This window comes from Myodes glareolus, chromosome 24, assembly GCF_982192425.1.
Source record: "Myodes glareolus chromosome 24, mMyoGla1.1, whole genome shotgun sequence".
Classification (NCBI taxonomy): domain Eukaryota; kingdom Metazoa; phylum Chordata; class Mammalia; order Rodentia; family Cricetidae; genus Myodes; species Myodes glareolus.
In genome coordinates, this window is record NC_142049.1 from 2,420,255 (window position 1) to 2,436,737 (window position 16,483).

Genomic DNA, 16,483 nt, shown 5'->3' on the forward strand with positions numbered 1-16,483 from the left:
GTGTGGTGGTTTTAACTCCAGCCCTTGGGGTGGGCAGTGGGGGCTGGGCCGTGGGGGCAGAGGCAGGCCGCCGATCTCTGCTCTGTATAATCAGTTCCACCCTAGGCTTTGTAGTTAAGACTGTGTAGTGAGACTCTGGAAAATAAATAAATAAGAAGATAAAGACAGAGGCGGGTGAGAATGCTGCCAGGTGGGAATAGGTCTGAGGGTGAGGGGTCGGATTGGACTTTGGTTCCCAGAGGTGAACTGCTTGGCCCCTCCTGGCCCGGGGCATTTCAGGCCCAGCTTGATATCTGGGGGTTCAGTTTGTCTCCGCCTGGGCATGGGGAGGCGGCTCTGGCATCCAAGGCTGCTATAGGCAAGAACTCCACTCAGTTCAGAGCCGTACGAGCACAGGGTCTAGACATGTCACCAACATGTCCCCTTGACACCCGGTCTGCCATCCTAGGAGGCAGTGTCTCTGAGGAAGGAGCCCAGACCTGCTTTCTGCCCCGACAGCCAGCACCCCATGCCCTGACAGTTGCTTCTCTCCAGTGCGGCCGGGTCTCCTGGCCTGAGTCTTGTGTGTGCCTCCTTGTCCCTTCTGCCCCGTTGTAAGTTACTCTCAGGGTTTGCTTGCTCCTACTTCCTTTACTTCCTTCTTCTTCCCTTTCCTCCCACACCCAGTTCTCCAGCCTGGCCTAACTGGTTTCTCCATTCTCCCTCCTCCTTTGCCCTCCCACCTCTCTGAAGCCCTCCTCCTTCCCAGAGCAGGCTCATTAGCACTCCCCACCCCCATCCCCACCCCCACCATCTGACCTCTGGAGCACAACTTTTTCTGACTCTTGCTTCCCCCTTGGCCAGACCCAGAGCAGGTGTGGGGTGGGACCCTGGGGGAGAGGTAATGGGCAGAACCCAGCTCTGACTCTGCCCTGAGTGGTCACGCCTCTTCCCTCTGGGCAGGGGAAACAGTCCCTGTTTCTAAAGCTGGACCTTGAGTTGAGAAAGGGTACCTCAGTTTCTTCGTCTGACACATAGGTACCATTACTCGTTGGGTTTTAAACCCTCAGGTTTAGAAGGAGGTGGTGTTAGGGTCATAGCCTGCCCATGCCAAAAATCGGGGTGGAGGAGGAGCAGGGGAGATGACTGTGTCCTGGTGACAGATCTATCAGGTTGGAAATCAAAGCAGTCTCTACCCCACCATCCATGGTAAGAACCTGCAATCCAGAGAGGGCAGAAGCTCGCCTGGGGTCGCATGACGAGATCAAGCCTCCTTTTATTAGATCGTCTCTCCTGTTGGGGAGTGAGTGGCACCTGTGTCCCGGGCCTGAGCATCCCGTCCCTGCCCACCTTGGTAGGATACACTCTGCTGCTGGAAATAAAGGCTGCATCTGCCGCACCCCTGCCCCACTCCCGTTTCAGTGTCTACTCTATAGCATGGGCCATGAGGCTGTGGAAGGAACCCCTGCCCTTTGCGGCCCAGGCTGAGGGCTTTCCTGAGAAAGTGAGTCTTTGAGAACTCAAACTGTGGCAAGCTGGTCGCCAAGGCAGAGCCCATGCAGGAAGCCTCTCCTCGGGTTCTTGGCCACATTTTCAGCTTCTTCCTGTCACTGCCATCAGCCCACAGGAACCCAGGGACTGAAGGACTCTTCCCCCAACCCCACCCCATCCTAGCAGCCTTCTGGTTACAGAGGCCTCCCAGCTCCTGCCTGTTTATGCCACCTTCAGCAGGACCTAAGTCCCAAACGAGGAACAGCTGTGGGGTCAGGCCTATGACTCAGACCACACAGACAGAGCCAAGAGAGAACTGGTTTCTCACTCTGCATGTATGTCGAGGTGTCCAAGCTCCCCGACCTCCATCCCTTAGAGCCAGCTCAGACTCTGATCCATGCGCCTGGCCCTGCCCTGTGTGGCCTTGGTGGCGGGGAAACAGGGACACCTCCTGGCTGTTGGTGTGTCAGAAGCTCACTGTGGAGGGGGGATTGGACGCCAACAGAAACGATAAGGGGAAGGGAAAGAGAAAGACAGGATTTCCCAGTGTGGGTGCCAGCCTGCCTGGCGTTGGCCGGGTGACTCATTTGGGCCTGGCCGCCTCAGCTGCACAGCCAGAAGCCTCCACAGCCAGAAGCTGGGAGCCTGGAACTCTGGGTGGCCTAAGCCCAGCCTTCCCCATCCATCTGCTTTCCTTCTTGAGCAGAGACAGAGAGCTGGAGGCCTGAAGGGGGGGGGGGCGGGAGCAGACTACAGCTTTGGAGGGACATAGAATATAACTAAAGCCTCCGCTCACGGTGCTAGGGATGGAATCCTCACACATGTTAGTCCCACACTCTAACATGGAGACACATACCACCGTGCTTCAGCTCGAAGAGTAACCAGTATTCTCCCTGCCCTGCAACCTTCGCTGCTCCTGGGAGCACTAACCACAGTGTGCCCTAGTGCCCGCCCCCACCCTGCGTGTGCCCAGAGCACTGGCTACAGCCTTTCTGCCACCCTGGGCTCCTCTTTACCTGTATTGCCTGGAGGGTTAGCAGTTCTGAGTATACCTGACTGGAAAGCAAAAATAGTGCCATAGTTTGGGTCTGGACTGTACCCCAAACCCCCAGCGAGGTGCTGTTGACCACTGAGGAGCCCTGTGGAGCCCCTTTTCCTTCTTTCTGCTTTCACTCCCAGCTGCTATGGGTTGTGAGGTTCTGACTCACCTCGAGGTCCCCAGCGTTGCCTCCAGCCCCATGCTGGAGGCCGGAATGTAATGGGTTCGCCCATCTCTTGTTGGAACCACAAGCTGAGTCATGTCACCCTTGTCTCTCTGGGAGTCGGTTATCTCTGGTGTTTATCACAGCCTCCGAAAGCTGATTGGCACGGTCGTCATTAGAGGTGAGTTACAGCTGCTTTTTAAAATTTCATTAATATTGTTTTGTTATTATTAGTGTGTGGGAGTGGGGGGGGGGGAGTCATGTCCCAGCAGGCATGTGGAGGCCAGAGGACTACTGTGAAGTCAGTTCTTCCTCCCTCCCTCCCTCCTTCTCTCCCTCCCTCCCTCCCTCCCTCTTTTCCTTTATGTGGGTTCTGGCCGTTGAACTCCGGCTATCAGGCTGTACAGCGAGGTTCTTCACCCTGAGCTATCTCACTGACCCATGTTTGGGCTTTTTCAGACAAGACCTTATGTAGCCCAGGCTAGTCTTCAATTTCCTACGTAGTAGAGTCTGGCCTTAAACTCCTGATCCTCCTACCTCTAATTTCCTAGTGTTGAGATTGCAGGCTACACAGCACCATGCCACCCACTTTTCACACCCCTGGATGCCACACTAAGTGGGCACCGTGCCAACAGAGCAGCACCCCCAGTCCCTAGCCCACAATTCCATTCGCCTGTTGCTGACATTTAGGTTGTTCCCATATCTGTGGTGAATTCAATGGTAATGACCGTGGCATGTGGACATCTCTTCAGCATGCTGGTTTCATTTCCTCAGGATACGGACCCAGGAGTGGTATTGATGGCCGGGGCTAGTTCTATTTTAGATTGTTTTGTGAGTGTGACAGGGTTTTAGTATATAGCCGAGGCTCACCCAGAATCCATGGTCTTCCTGCCTTGACTGCCCCATGCTAGGATAGTTGAGGCTTGCCTAGAACCCACGGTCTTCCTACCTTGACCGCCTCATGCGAGGATAGCCGAGGCTCGCCCAGAACCCACGGTCTTCCTACCTTGACTGCCCCATGCTAGGACTATAGTTGCATGCGTGTTTGCTGCTGTCCGCAGTGGCTGCACATCTCACCCGCTTTGTCTCATTTTTCGAGGACTCTCCCAGGTGTGAGAGAGCACGTCTTTTTGTTTTGATTTTCTATTTCCTCGTGGCTACTGATACTGAATAGCTGTTCGTGTCCCTGATGGCTGTTCATGTTTCTTTTTCTGAGAAACACCTCTTTAGGTCTTAAGTATGTTTTCCAACCGAGCTTCTGCTCTGTGGCCACTGAGCTGCCCGAGTTCCTTATTGTGTTAGAAAATTAGTCTCTTATCCGAAGTGGGCTTTGGTTCTGTAGGTACTCTGCGCTCCATGGACCACTTCCTGCATGTGGAAGCTTTTTATAGTTTGTTGTCAGCCTGTTTGTCTACGTCTGCCTTTGTTTCCTGTACTTCGGGTTCACAGTTGAAAAATAAGTGCCCAGGCTAATGTCGCGGGGTTTCCCATTTGCCTCTGACAGTTTGACGGTTTCTGGTGTTTGTGTTTGAGCTGGATTTTGCATATGTGAAGTTAGGGTATAATTAATTCTGTTGCATATGGGTTTCCCTGTTCTCACCCCCTTGACTGGAGCCTAGACCTTTTTCCCCAGGGGTGATGTGGAACCTTTGCTGAAAGTCAATGAACTGTTAACGTGTATATAATCATCTCATGCCCCAGTGGCATGCTGTTTTGATGGTAATGTGTGTATGTGTCTGTTTGTATGTGTGTGTGTTGACTAGTTTTATGTCAATCTGACACAAACTGGAGTTAGTGCCTCCATAAGATCTGACTATAGGGCACTTTCTTAGTGATTAATGTAGGAGGGCCCAGTCCATTGTGGATGGGGCCATCCCTGGGCTGGTGGTCCTGGGTCCTATAAAAAAGTAGGTTGAGGAAGCCATGACAAGAAAGCCAGTAAGCAGCACCCCTCCATGGCCTCTGTAACAGTTCCTGCCTCCAGGTTTCCTGCAGTCTTTGAGTTCCTAGCCTGACTTGAGTGATGAACGGCAATGTGGGAGCGTAAGCCAAATAAACCCTTTCCTCCCCAACTTGGTTTTGGTCATGGTGTTTTGTCATAGCAATGGAAACCCTAACTAAGACAACACACACACACACACACACACACACACACACACACACAGACACACACAGACACACAGACACACACACACAGACACACACACACAGACACACACACACACAGACAGACACACACACACACAGACACACACACACACAGACACACACACACTTGGACTGGATCTCATGCAGCTAAGGCTGTCCTGAACTCCTAGTCCTTCTGCCTCTATCTCCTTTGTGCTGGGATTACAGGAATGAACCTTGCACCAGTTTAATTCCAGGAGTGGAGGATATTTGTTTATTTATTCATTTATTGCGATACAATCCTATATAGCACATTTGCTTCATTTTCTGGGTAGGCAAGGATGACTGTCAATTCCTGATCCTCCCCTGCTCTGTCCTGAGAACTGGGATTATAGGCATGGACCAACACACTGGGTTTATGTGGTGCTAAGGGCGGGGCCCAGGGTGTTGCACAGGCCAGACCAGCACTTTACCCTCTAAACTGTGTTCTTGGCCCCTGTAGAATTTTTTTTTCTACCAACAATTTGACATTTCTAACGTTGTCCTTTTTGCTCAAAATTGCTTTTAAGCTATTCAAGGATCTTTTGTGGTTCCCTATGAATTTTAGGGTTCTGTTTCTCTTTCTGTGAGGAGCGTCTTCAGAATTATGCTGAATGGGATTGTAGGATAGTATCTGCTTTGACATTATTTCTTTCAGTGCTTAGCGTGGAGTATCTTGTCATTTATTTGTGTCTTCCTTCATCTTTCTCAATGTTTTACAGTTTTTGTGTGAAGGGTTTTCACTCCCTGTTCACATTTATTTTCTTTTTTTTTTTCATTTTTTGGTTTTTCGAGACAGGGTTTCTCTGTAGCTTTTGGAGCCTATCCTGGAACTAGCTCTTGTAGACCAGGCTGACCTCAAACTCATAGAGATCTGCCTGTCTCTGCCTCCTGAGTGCTGGGATTAAAGGCTTGTGCCACCACCGCTTGGCTTCACATTTATTCCTAAGTATTTTATTTTGTTTTCTTTCTGTAGCTGCTGTGGATGGGATAGGATGGGATTCTCTCAGTTTTATTTTTGGGTAGTTTGTTGTTAGCACAGAAAAACAGCTGAGTTCTACCGTTACCCACCTCTTTTTATGTTCCTTATTTTATTATTTAGTTTTGAATATTACTGTTCTATCTGATTTGTTGGGGATTTATCACTAAAGGATGCTGAGTGTTCTCAAATATTTTCTTTACTTCTGACAAGAGGATTGTGCAGTGTGTCCCCATGCTCCTGACTCCAGGTTTTTCCTTTCCTTTCCTTTCCTTTCCTTTCCTTTCCTTTCCTTTCCTTTCCTTTCCTTTCCTTTCCTTTCCTTTCCTTTCCTTTTCTTTTCTAGACAGAGTTTCTTTGTGTAACCCTGGCCCATCTGGAACTCTCTCTTGTAGACCAGGCTGGGCTCAAATTCACAGAGCAATGCCTGCCTCTCCCTCCCAAGTGCTGGGATTAAAGGCGTGCACCCCCACCGTCCAACAGAACTCCAGGTTTTCTGTGTTTGTGTTCCTTAGGAACCTCTGATTTGTGACTTTTTCTTTTTTATGTATGTGTATGTCTGTGAATGTGTGCACCCTAGTGCAATGCATGAAGGGACCAGAAGAGGGTATCAGATCCCCTGGAGCTGAAGTCGTAGGTGATGTGAACCCCCATGTGGGTGTTGGGAACAGAACTCAGGTCCTTGAGAGAGTGGAAGGTGCTCTTAACCTCTGCACCTCCTCTCCAGTTCCCCTGTAATTTTCCATTCTGACTTTGGTATCAGGGTGATCTGGCCCTGTTTTTTAAATTGATCTAATGAAGTTGTGTTGTTTAATGCTATGCCCATGAGCTCCATCTGTGGGGCTGTGTATAATCAGGAGTTCGTTTTCTATTATTCTAACCGACAACAAAACCCTCTCACGCAGTCCTTTACAGATGGTCCTTGAGTAGTTTCTAATATTCCACATACCAGATTCTACTGGGGTTTGACATGTCTGGGATTCCCAGTAGGGCAGTAGGAGGAAGAGGGTCAGGAGTTGAAGGCCTTTAAAAAAAAAAAAAGCTTTCAACAGAAATCTGTACAAACATTCTTATGTTTCTGTGGGACAGCCTCCATGTCTCAGTGTAGTGAACTAACTAGAAGAGGGAATATGTGTTGCTTGTACTCAGGGAGACAAAGCAGCTCTGCAGAGTCACTGTGTGGTCGTCCACACCTGCCGGGTGTCAGAGTTCCTCTTGTGCTTTCCTTGTTGTTTCTGACGATGGAACCCAGGGCTTCACCTGTGCAAGCCCATCACTGTGCTGCTGAGCCTCGCACCCAGCCTGTGCTTGGATCACGTGTGAGCTGTCGGGTCGCGTGTGAGCTATTGGGTCATGTGTGAGCTATTGTGTTGTGGTGCCTCCTCGCTCTAACCCTGTTGGTAGGATGGGATGGTGTCTCACTATGATTTGAGTTTGCACCTCCTTGCCCATGGGTGAAGTCCATCACTTTTCCTTTTTATTTGCTGGGTGTTTGGAGGAGTTGCTCTTTCTTTTCTAGTGTGCTGTTTTTTGTTTGTTTGGTTGGTTTTTTTTTGTTGTTGTTATTGCTGATTTTAGTTTTATTGTTATTTATGTGTATGGGTGTTTTGTCTGTGTGTATGTGTGTGTAACACACACACACACACACACACACACACACGTGCCTACTGCCTGTGGAGGCTAGAAGGAATTGGATCCCCCAGAACTGGAGTTACAGATGGTTGTGAGCCACCTCGTGGGTGCTGGGAACCAAATCTGGGTCCTTTGCAAGAGGCCAAGGGCTTTTAACCACTGAACCAATTCTCTGGCTACAGGTGTTGCTGGTTGCGGGCAGCCCCATGACTGGAGTTCCTCTGCCGTTTTCTGGGGATTGGTTCTGTGTGTAGTGTGAGGTAGGGTCAAGATCCTCTTCCTCCCATATGGAGAGCAAGGGAAACCATTCATCAGAACAATGGTTCTTCCTTCAGTGCTCCGAGTCATAAAGCAGGTGTCATTGTACCCATGGACTGAGTAGATGCTTCTATGCTGTTCCGTCCCACCGATCTGTTTGTCTACCCTGGCAGTGTCTTGGTGACCAGGACTTTAGGGTTGGCTGCCTGACCTGGGTGTGGCTCCCCTGACTGGGCCTCTGTTGACGGCCTTGGTTGTTCTTGGCCTTTTGTGTGCTGTTGGGCTTAGGCTCAGCCTGTTCTCTGATTGTCCTGGCTCTGTTATTTCTCCTTCCAGAGGCTCCCACTCCTGACAAAGACCCTGTAGGCTGTGTGGCCTCTGTTGGTCTCCAGCCTAGTCCATCCCTGGGGCCCTATAGCCTAGGCTTAGTCACAGTGGCTGAAGGGCAGGGCCACAGTCAGTTCAGCCTGGCCAGTGGGGTGTGGGCCCTGGCTGGCACACAGCCATCAGGAAGGTCAGAAGGCAAGTGGATGCTTGGTCCAGCAGGCAGAAGTGGGTGGCTCCAGCTAGCCTGAATGCTGACTGCATGTATGTTTGGGTATCACGGGCGTGCCTGGTGCCCATGGAGGCAACAAGAGGAGTTTGAATCTCCTGTTACAGTTGTGAGCTGCCATGTGGGCACTGGAAACCGAAACTCCATCCTCTGCAAGAGGAGTCAGTGCTCTTAACCACTGAGCCACCTCTGCGGCCCCAGTTCTGCCTCTCCTGAGCTTGCTCTTCCTGTCACCCTCAACGTTTGTTAAGATGCTTCTGTGGTTACTGAATCCCAGCGTCTCACCGTTGGTAGTGGAGATGCATTCAGAGGGGGAACTGGGAAAATGAGCCATGAGTATCCAAACGGACACAATGTAACTGGTGCTGGTCTCCTGGGGGCTCCCAATGACCAAGGCAGAGGCTGGATTGCATAGGAGAGGGGAAAGCCTTAGCCCTCAGATTGAGGACCTGCGAGGAATGCCTGACACCGGGATGTAGGGCTCCAGGGTAGAGGATGGAGGGTGAGACTATCAGGGAAAGGGACGTGGGAGGTAAAGGGACATCCGACGGCTGGGAAACCCAGCCTGTCCTTAACATGACACAGGGTCTTGTCAGCTCAAACACAGCCAGAAGTGGTCACGCCTGGAGCACAGCCCTGGGGAGAGAGGCTGGCGTGTCAGTCTGGGTTTCCTGTCTTCCTGTTTATGCTTTGCTTTCCGAGATGGTGCCTGGAGATGGGAGAGGCTACAGTCTGTGACCCCTTGAGACTCTGACCCCATGGGGTACTATGTGGTAGCAACCTCTTGGTTGGCACGTAGGGGCTGAAGGGTTAGGGGCCAGGTCCCCAGAACAACTCCAGAAGTAGGCCAGTGTCAGCCTGCCTGTCAGGGATGAGGGGAATGACTGAGGTATGCTTGGTAGAGCCTCTGCTGGTGACCCGCTCCTGTCTGTCCATTCCCTCCTTCCCTACCCACCCGACTCCTCCTCACCCATTTTCTCCTGGTTGCCCCATCTTTTCTTCCCAAGAGAGCAGATCCTCCCTGTGGTGTTGAGCCCTCTGTGGCCTGGCGAGTGGCCAGAAGTTTCATTTGCCGTCCTGGCTCTGTGATCTCAGCCTGCTTGCTCTCGCTCTCCGGGCCCTCTGGGCTCCGAAATACTGGAATCGCAATAGCTGATTTCTTGGCTCCCTGATCTAATTCTTGTGACTTAAATTGCTTCCTGAGCCCCGGCTGCTGAAGCCTGCAGGGCTGATGAACCTGCTTTGTGCCTAAGGGCCCTGAGGTTTTTCAGTCTCTCCTTTCTCTTTTCCCAAGCCTCCAGGGCAGAGGGAGGCCTAGGGCCAGAGGAGATTGACCTCCCTGGGCGGAGAGGCCAGGGAAATTGAATGGTTGGCTTGAGGCCACCCTGCAACCCTGGGTGGATGAGTGACTGCAGACCAAGAACAAGGTTTTGCAGGCCATCTTTTCCTTCCCGTCTCTTCCCCTCCCTGGAGAATCTCCACCTTCCTGTCCTTTGGGGCTGCAGCTCAGTTGGGGATTGTATGGGAGCCATTGCCTAGTACTTTCTCCTGCGACCAAGGTGGCCACCTCAACCTGAGGACCTGGGTTCCAATCCACTGCCTCCATGGGGACATGAATAAGGTCCCTCACCTCACAGAGCCTCAGCCCTCATTCTGAAAATGGCAGCAGAGCGCCCGCTTGGCCCTTGCTCTCAACACTGGACACAGCAAGCCTCTCTTAGTGGCTTGCCCACGGTGGGTTCCAGAGAGCAGGAAGTTCGTTCCTACCTTGGCGATGAAGGAAAGGGGCCTCGGAGAGGCTGGGCGACTTTTCCACAGTTATTACCCAACAGATGAGTAGTTTGGCCAGGATCAGTGCCTATGTCCATCCTGCTATTAAACTTTGCTCAAAAACCGTTCTATGAATTCTGCCTCAGTTTCCCTCATGGACAGCTTGAACCTCATTAAAGACCACAGTGTTGTTCTATGTGCACCCCAGAATGTGTAGATTTGGGGAGGTTCAAGATGAAGTATGAGAGACCAGACCTCTGTCAACACTCCTGATGGGTCAAGCCCTACTGGTTCCGGCCACAACCCCTGCTCTCCGGGGCCTTCTCTGACCATATTGGTGCAGGGTGTGTCCCTTGAACTTGGTCATTGTTCATTTAGGGCTGGCTAAACAGGACTGGGAGTGTGAGGTGGGTGTGGCCTGGCCAGCCCTGGACACCGGGCACTGGTGGCCTGAGGGCTTGGTATCACCTTCCAGACACCAGGAAGGAGAGACTCTTAATAGCTGAGGCAGGTAGTCCGTACCTTTTGCCTCTTTGCCTGATAGCAGGTACTGGCTGTGTGAACCTGGGCAGACCTCTGCCCCTCTCCCTATCACCTTCCCTGCCTGTGCTATTGGGATGCTTCTGGGAGGGGGATACATCCAGTGGTCGGAGCTTAGCGAACTGTCCATGTTTGACGTTCTTCTTGCCCCCCTGTCTTATAGGTGCCGCCTCCTCTTGGGGTCGTGGTCACCATGTTCTCCTGCGTGAAAGCCTATGAGGACCAGAACTACTCAGCGCTGAAGCGGGCCTGTCTGCGCAGGAAGGTGCTCTTTGAGGACCCCCACTTCCCGGCCACTGACGACTCGCTCTACTATAAGAATACCCCAGGACCCGCGGTCAGGTGGAAGCGACCTAAGGTTAGTTTCTGGCCCCTCCTAGGGAGAATGGGTCCCCGATCCCACCGGCAGCCTCCTGCCTGGTCAGGTCCTCTAAGGCATAGTGCACTCAGGGACCAAGGACTGCAGGTCTCGGCCTCCCTTCCCATGGCCATGTGGGGTGTATGCAATGTGCCGTGGATGGGCCCCGTGTGCAGTAAGATTGAAGGGCAGGTTTGCTTTGCTGATTTTCAAGTCACTTCCTGTACAAGTAGAAGCATGTACTCTCATGAAGCTGTAAGGATGGGCAGCGGGTGACCACTGTAAGGACCTGTACCCTGAGTGTTGGTGGCCTTGCCAGCTCCCAGCCTGGCCTAGGGCCCATGAGTTGTATGCTTAGCAGAAGTAGTTGGCCGTATGCTTAGCAGAAATAGTTGGCCCTGGGCCATGACTTTTGGTTCTGTATCTTATGTGTGAGGTGGGCATAGGAGTTCTGCCGAGTGGGGCTCCTGGGGTCTTCGTGAAGGGGAGGGTGCTGGAGGACTCAATCCAGGCTTCACCTGGTGACAGAGAGACAGTCACTGAAAAGGGACTTTAGTGTGGGAAACCAGGCTTTTCCAGGTCCCTTGGGCAGGTCGTCACAGCCTCTTCCACGCCTGTTCTCAGAGAAGGTGCCTCGGCTGCAGGGTCAGGCTAGGGGGGAATGTGCAGTCACATAGAGACTATTACGTTGGGGTATCAGGTCCCCTCTGGCAATGACAAAGCAGGTAGAACCTGAGGCACAGGAGGGAAGCACCCCCACCTCCTGGGCCTGGCATGTTAGTTCTGAGAGCATGCGGAGCCGTGCATGTCTCTATGATCAGAAGCAAACAGCAGTCAGATTTGTACTGTCCAGTCTCTCTAGTCCTTGGACATTTGGAGAAAAATAAAATTCCACATTCATGTCCCTCCCAACAACCATCCTGGGGCATCGCTGTGAACTGGGGCTCTTGTCAGGCAAGGGAATTGAGGCTGAAAGGAAAAGGGACCACATATTCAGGAATCTCACTTGGATCTTTCCCTGACACCAGATGGACTCTGGGTTCTTTGGCCTCAGACCTTGGGAGTTTGGGAAGCTTCTGGCCCTGGCTTCCTTCTCCACACTAGTGACAGGATTTTGGCTCTGTTATCCCATGTCTGCTTCGGCAAGGCGTGGGGTAGGAGCTGGTTCTAGAGGGCCTTTGTAAGATCCTGGTTCCCAGGAGAAAGGGTGGACACCTGAGCCTCTTCCTGCCACCACCCCCAAGGCACACTGTCCTTGCCCTGACCCTCTTCCTAAGACTGTGGCCATAGTCTGGAACGGGCTTCAAGAGGCCCAAGGCTGGGCAGGGCAGGCTGGTGGCTAGGAAGTCTGGTGACGGGGTGCGACCCGATGGAGTCACTGTCCTCTCAACGCCCTTTCCCCTGGGTTCAGGAATCCTAGCTCCTCCTTCCTTGGCAGCTGTCCAGCTGCCTTTCCAGCTCTCCCTGAAGACGAAGAACACATTGCCTACCCTGGCAGGGTCATGGCACACATGGTTGGCATCAGAGCAGGGGCGGGGCCAGAAGGCAGTCGCCAGGCTCCAGTCTTGGTCATGCCTGAGCCCACTGGACAGAGTGTTCCCATGGGCATGATGCCACAGTTAAGACCTGGACTTAACTGGGGAGGGAGGGCAAGGCGGACAGTGGAGGGGAAGTGGAGCAGCCTGGGTTGGGGTGGGTTTCCAGCTCCTGACCGTTAATGTCCAGCCGCTTGGCCTCTGGCCTGAGGAGCCGTGCTTCTGAGTGGTTCTATTTCCTGGGTCCTGGGCCTGATGCATTGTTTGTAAGCAGAGCAATCAATCGGCCATTTTCCCTGTATACAGCCTGTTCTGATTCCACTTCTAGAAACCTCTCTCTCAGTTGGTCGTTATGGTGACGTCTCTGTTCGTAGAGATTCTCTTTAGACAGCCTCTGAGGCTGAGCCACTCAATGTCCCCATCCATTACCCTCCCAGTCTGGAACTTCCCAGCCTCCCAGGCCCTGGGCACTCAGTCTTCCGGTCCCCAGTTTCTCAGTCCTTCTAACCTTTGTGCCTCCCAGGCTCCCCTCTTTGTAGTCTCAGCTCCCTAGCCCCTTAGTGTCATCACTTCCCAGGCTTCAGGCGACAGCCTTCATGCTTCCTAGCCTGAGTCCAGCCTTCCTGTCCCAGCTTCCCGCCTGCTTTTTGAGCGAGCCAGGCTTGACTCCAGCCTGAGGTGTCTTCTTGAAGTGAGGTGTGGTAAAGAGTCCCCTTCCTTGGGCTACGGTTACTCGTCTTTAAGTGGGGATAATAATTCTGGCTGAGTATGGTTTCTGGAAGTTGAGGTGCTGGAGGCATCAGACACATAGAGGCAGCAGCATCCAGCTACCCTCATCCTTCTGGTCAGCCCCTTGGTGGGGAGCCAGAGCTGGCCAGTATCCTGCCATTCACTCTGCAGGGGGCACCAGGCCTGCCCTTTTTGGCATTCATCTTACTACTACCCCCCACCCCCGCCTCTGTTGTGTCCTTTGCCACTGAGGGAGCCTCTTCCACCTTCCTTACTGCTGGGAAGAGGAGAGGGAGGCGGTGGAGGGTTCTGGGGAGTCAGGATGTGGGCAGAGGTCACTTCTGGTTCTCAGGCTGAGGGCTACAACTGTCTGGCCTCCACCCAGCTCTCTGCCTTCCTTATGTCTGGGCATTATCTTGGGGGGTTCTAGATAAAATGCATGGGGGTTGGTAGGAGCCCTGGGGACTTTTCCAGTTTTGAGACCCTAACATTCCTTGAGGCAGCCTGGTGTGCCCACTGCTCAGGAAGGGTGATCTTCTCAGAGCGCTGACCACTTGGCCTGCCTTAGGAAGACCTCTGCCCTGCCTAAAACTGAGCCCCTTGGGTACCTCCCGCTAGTCTTCCCAGAGCACCAGGGAAGGCCCCTGGTGTTAGAGGAGGTGGAGGAGACCATGGCTGGATTGCTGAAGAAGGAGATGGGGGAGGGAGAAGGGACAGTTGCAGAGCGGGCACCAGGTCCTGTGACTTTCCTGTTGTGTCCAGGCAAAGTTCCTGCAGCGGTCACTCTCTGTGACCTTAGATTCAGGAGTGGGCAGGAGGAAGGGTAAGGAGAGGCAGTGTACCCTGAGGGTACTGTTGCATGCACGGCTGCCCAGCTCCTGGCTGGGCTTCTGACTCTACACTAGCTGGAAACCTGAATTTCCTGCTGAGCCAGGAGGGGCGTGGCTCTGACCTGGTCAGACCTGGGCCAACTGGTCTGAGGTTACCACAGGTCAGAAGCCAGGGCCCTGGAGGCTTGCTGGCCAGAGGTGTGGCACCCCGGCCTGGGGGTGGTTCTGTCCGGGGCTCACAGCAGGCCCCGTGCAGTCCAGTCGAGGGCACTTGGTTTTTCCCTCCATGCCCAGTCAGTATTCTCTGTCCCCAACTTGCCTCCCAGTGCCAAATACATCCCCTGTCTGAGAGCTCACCGGCAGATAGAGGGACCTACATGCAAAATGGTGCCCAGTATCCCAGGTCCAGCCCATGGTTTCCCAAACAATCAAAAACCAGGAATCAGGAACCCAACAAAGGAAATAGATGCATTTACAGATTTGGCCTCACTTGCTGCAGTGTTAAAATTCATAGGAAAGAGGAAGCAAAAGCCAGGAAATCTGCATACGCAGATGCACCTCCTATTGGTGGTGAGACTCATCTGCCCTAGGAACTGGCTTATCCCTAGGGGACTTTCTCTTCTGCAGCTGAAGGGATCTCCCAGAATAATTAAACGTTCTTTTAGAGCCACCATTAGCAAGATGTTGTGGAAAGGACTGGAAGGTGCATGGGTGACCTGGCACCAAGGAAGGGTGTGTGTGTTTAGGTGTAGTGGGTGTGTGTGTGTGTGTGTGTGTGTGTGTGTGTGTGTGTGTGAGAGAGAGAGAGAGAGAGAGAGAGAGAGAGAGAGAGAGAGAGAGAATGAGGGGAAGGGCAATATTCCTCCGACTGTGGCTGGACTGACTTCATCTTCAGGGCATTTGGGGGTCCTTATTCTCTCTAACTCCCCGCTTCTCTCCCACACCTAACCCCGTCTTCCCCACATCTACTCTGAAGGGACCACTTTCCCGGCAACCTCAACCCAACCCATATCAGGTTGTCATTAACTCCATTCATCCGGAGACTGGGGCCTGGCTGTAGTAGGGCCTGTCTCCAACTCGTGGTCAGCTAGTGACTCAGGAAAAGTGAGAAGTTCTGGCCTACAGTGGTGGACAGGGCTGGACATCTCTTCCTCCTGGGTCTTGCTGACACACTAGGAAGGGTAACTTTGTCCCTTATAGGACGCTGCCCACCTAGAGAGAGGCTGGGAAGCAGACTGTCCAAGTTTGAATCTTAGTTCATTGTGCTGCAGGGCCCTGGACCAGTGACCTTGGTCCTCTCTGCCTCAAGGTCCTTATCCCTGAAAGCACTATCAGGAGCACCCTGTTCTCTACTGCTGGCCTCCCCAGGATCAGTCCTCGGAGCTATTTTTGTGATGTTTTTTCAGCGGTAGCTCAAGGCAGCATCTGCATCCCAGGTACCAGCAGCCTCAGCCGTCCTAGGTCAGAGCTGGCAAACCTGAGCCTTCATGTGCAGGCAACGTGCTCAGGGGTGGGATGGAAGCTCTGGAATTCCATCTCTCCCAGTCTTGGGTGGGCATGGCGGGGGGGGGGGTGGCTACTCTGGGGTCCAGAGCCAGGCCGGTACAGGTGTAGTGGCAGGGAGAGCCCATTTGTGTGCCCAGCCATCCTGCTGTGCCCTGTTTGCTCAGTCAGTTGTGCTTGACCTGGGGCACCCCTGCCTGTCTGTCATAGGGCGCGATGAACACCTTGCTGCCAACCCCCCGCTGCAGCTCTAGTGACACTCTCTCATTGTGAACTCATGCTATGGAGTCTGCTAGATGTGAGGCCCCGCCCCTGCCGCCCTTTCGGATCCTCCCTCCGTGAGAAGACATTGCTCTGTCTCAGTCTGACACGCTGGATGGGTACAGTTGGCTGGAAGATGAGATTAGGAGGAAGTGGGGTGGCTCCCAGAGCTTCCTGAGAGTGGTCTTGGGAACCAGAAACAGGCCTCCTGGCTGGGTTTCCTCTGATCAGAGACGGCAGGATACACACCTGTGCCTTGGAGAAGCCACCATGCAGCTTGCCCCTGGCTCCCCTGTAGCCGCAGCTAGAAGTGGTCAGGTGTCCGATTCAGTTAGTGCCCTCAGAGGAATTATCCTTTCTTTTCCTGGCTTTTTTTCTTTTTCTGAGCAATTGAGTCCCAAACACTGTCCTGAGGTCCCATTATCCCATTTTCCCCTGGCAGAATGCTCCACCGCCATCATCTGTGGAGGCCACGCATAGCCCTTTAGGGCCAGCATTTGAGGACATGGAGGAACAGAGAGGATGAACATTGGCTTCTGTTTGCATCTCCAGCAGCAGGCGTGCGGGAATTGAGGTCCGCCTTCCAGGCTCTCCTGCCCCCTGCTGGCTGCCTGTGGAACGGTTTCTGCTGCTGTGTTGTGACAGCTTGAGCCTGGAGACCCTGAAACAGGCAGAGATGACTGTCCGTTCTAGCTCC

At 53.0% G+C, this 16,483-nt stretch overlaps 1 protein-coding gene across 6 annotated transcripts in view; it reads left to right on the plus strand.

The window, feature by feature from the left end:
- The window catches only part of Capn5 (calpain 5), a 55,046-nt gene that overhangs the window by 4,546 nt on the left and 34,017 nt on the right, over positions 1-16,483 (plus strand). For 2 of the 6 annotated variants that reach the window (XM_087901478.1, XM_087901481.1), the window contains exon 2: positions 10,734-10,928. In XM_087901478.1, coding sequence (XP_087757604.1) covers positions 10,764-10,928 — 165 coding nt within the window. In that variant the 5' untranslated portion in view covers positions 10,734-10,763. Of the gene's footprint in view, positions 1-2,679; positions 2,854-10,418; positions 10,578-10,733; positions 10,929-16,483 lie in introns of those variants that run through there. The other 4 variants (XM_087901479.1, XM_087901482.1, XM_087901476.1 and 1 more) reach the window with 4 other exon arrangements.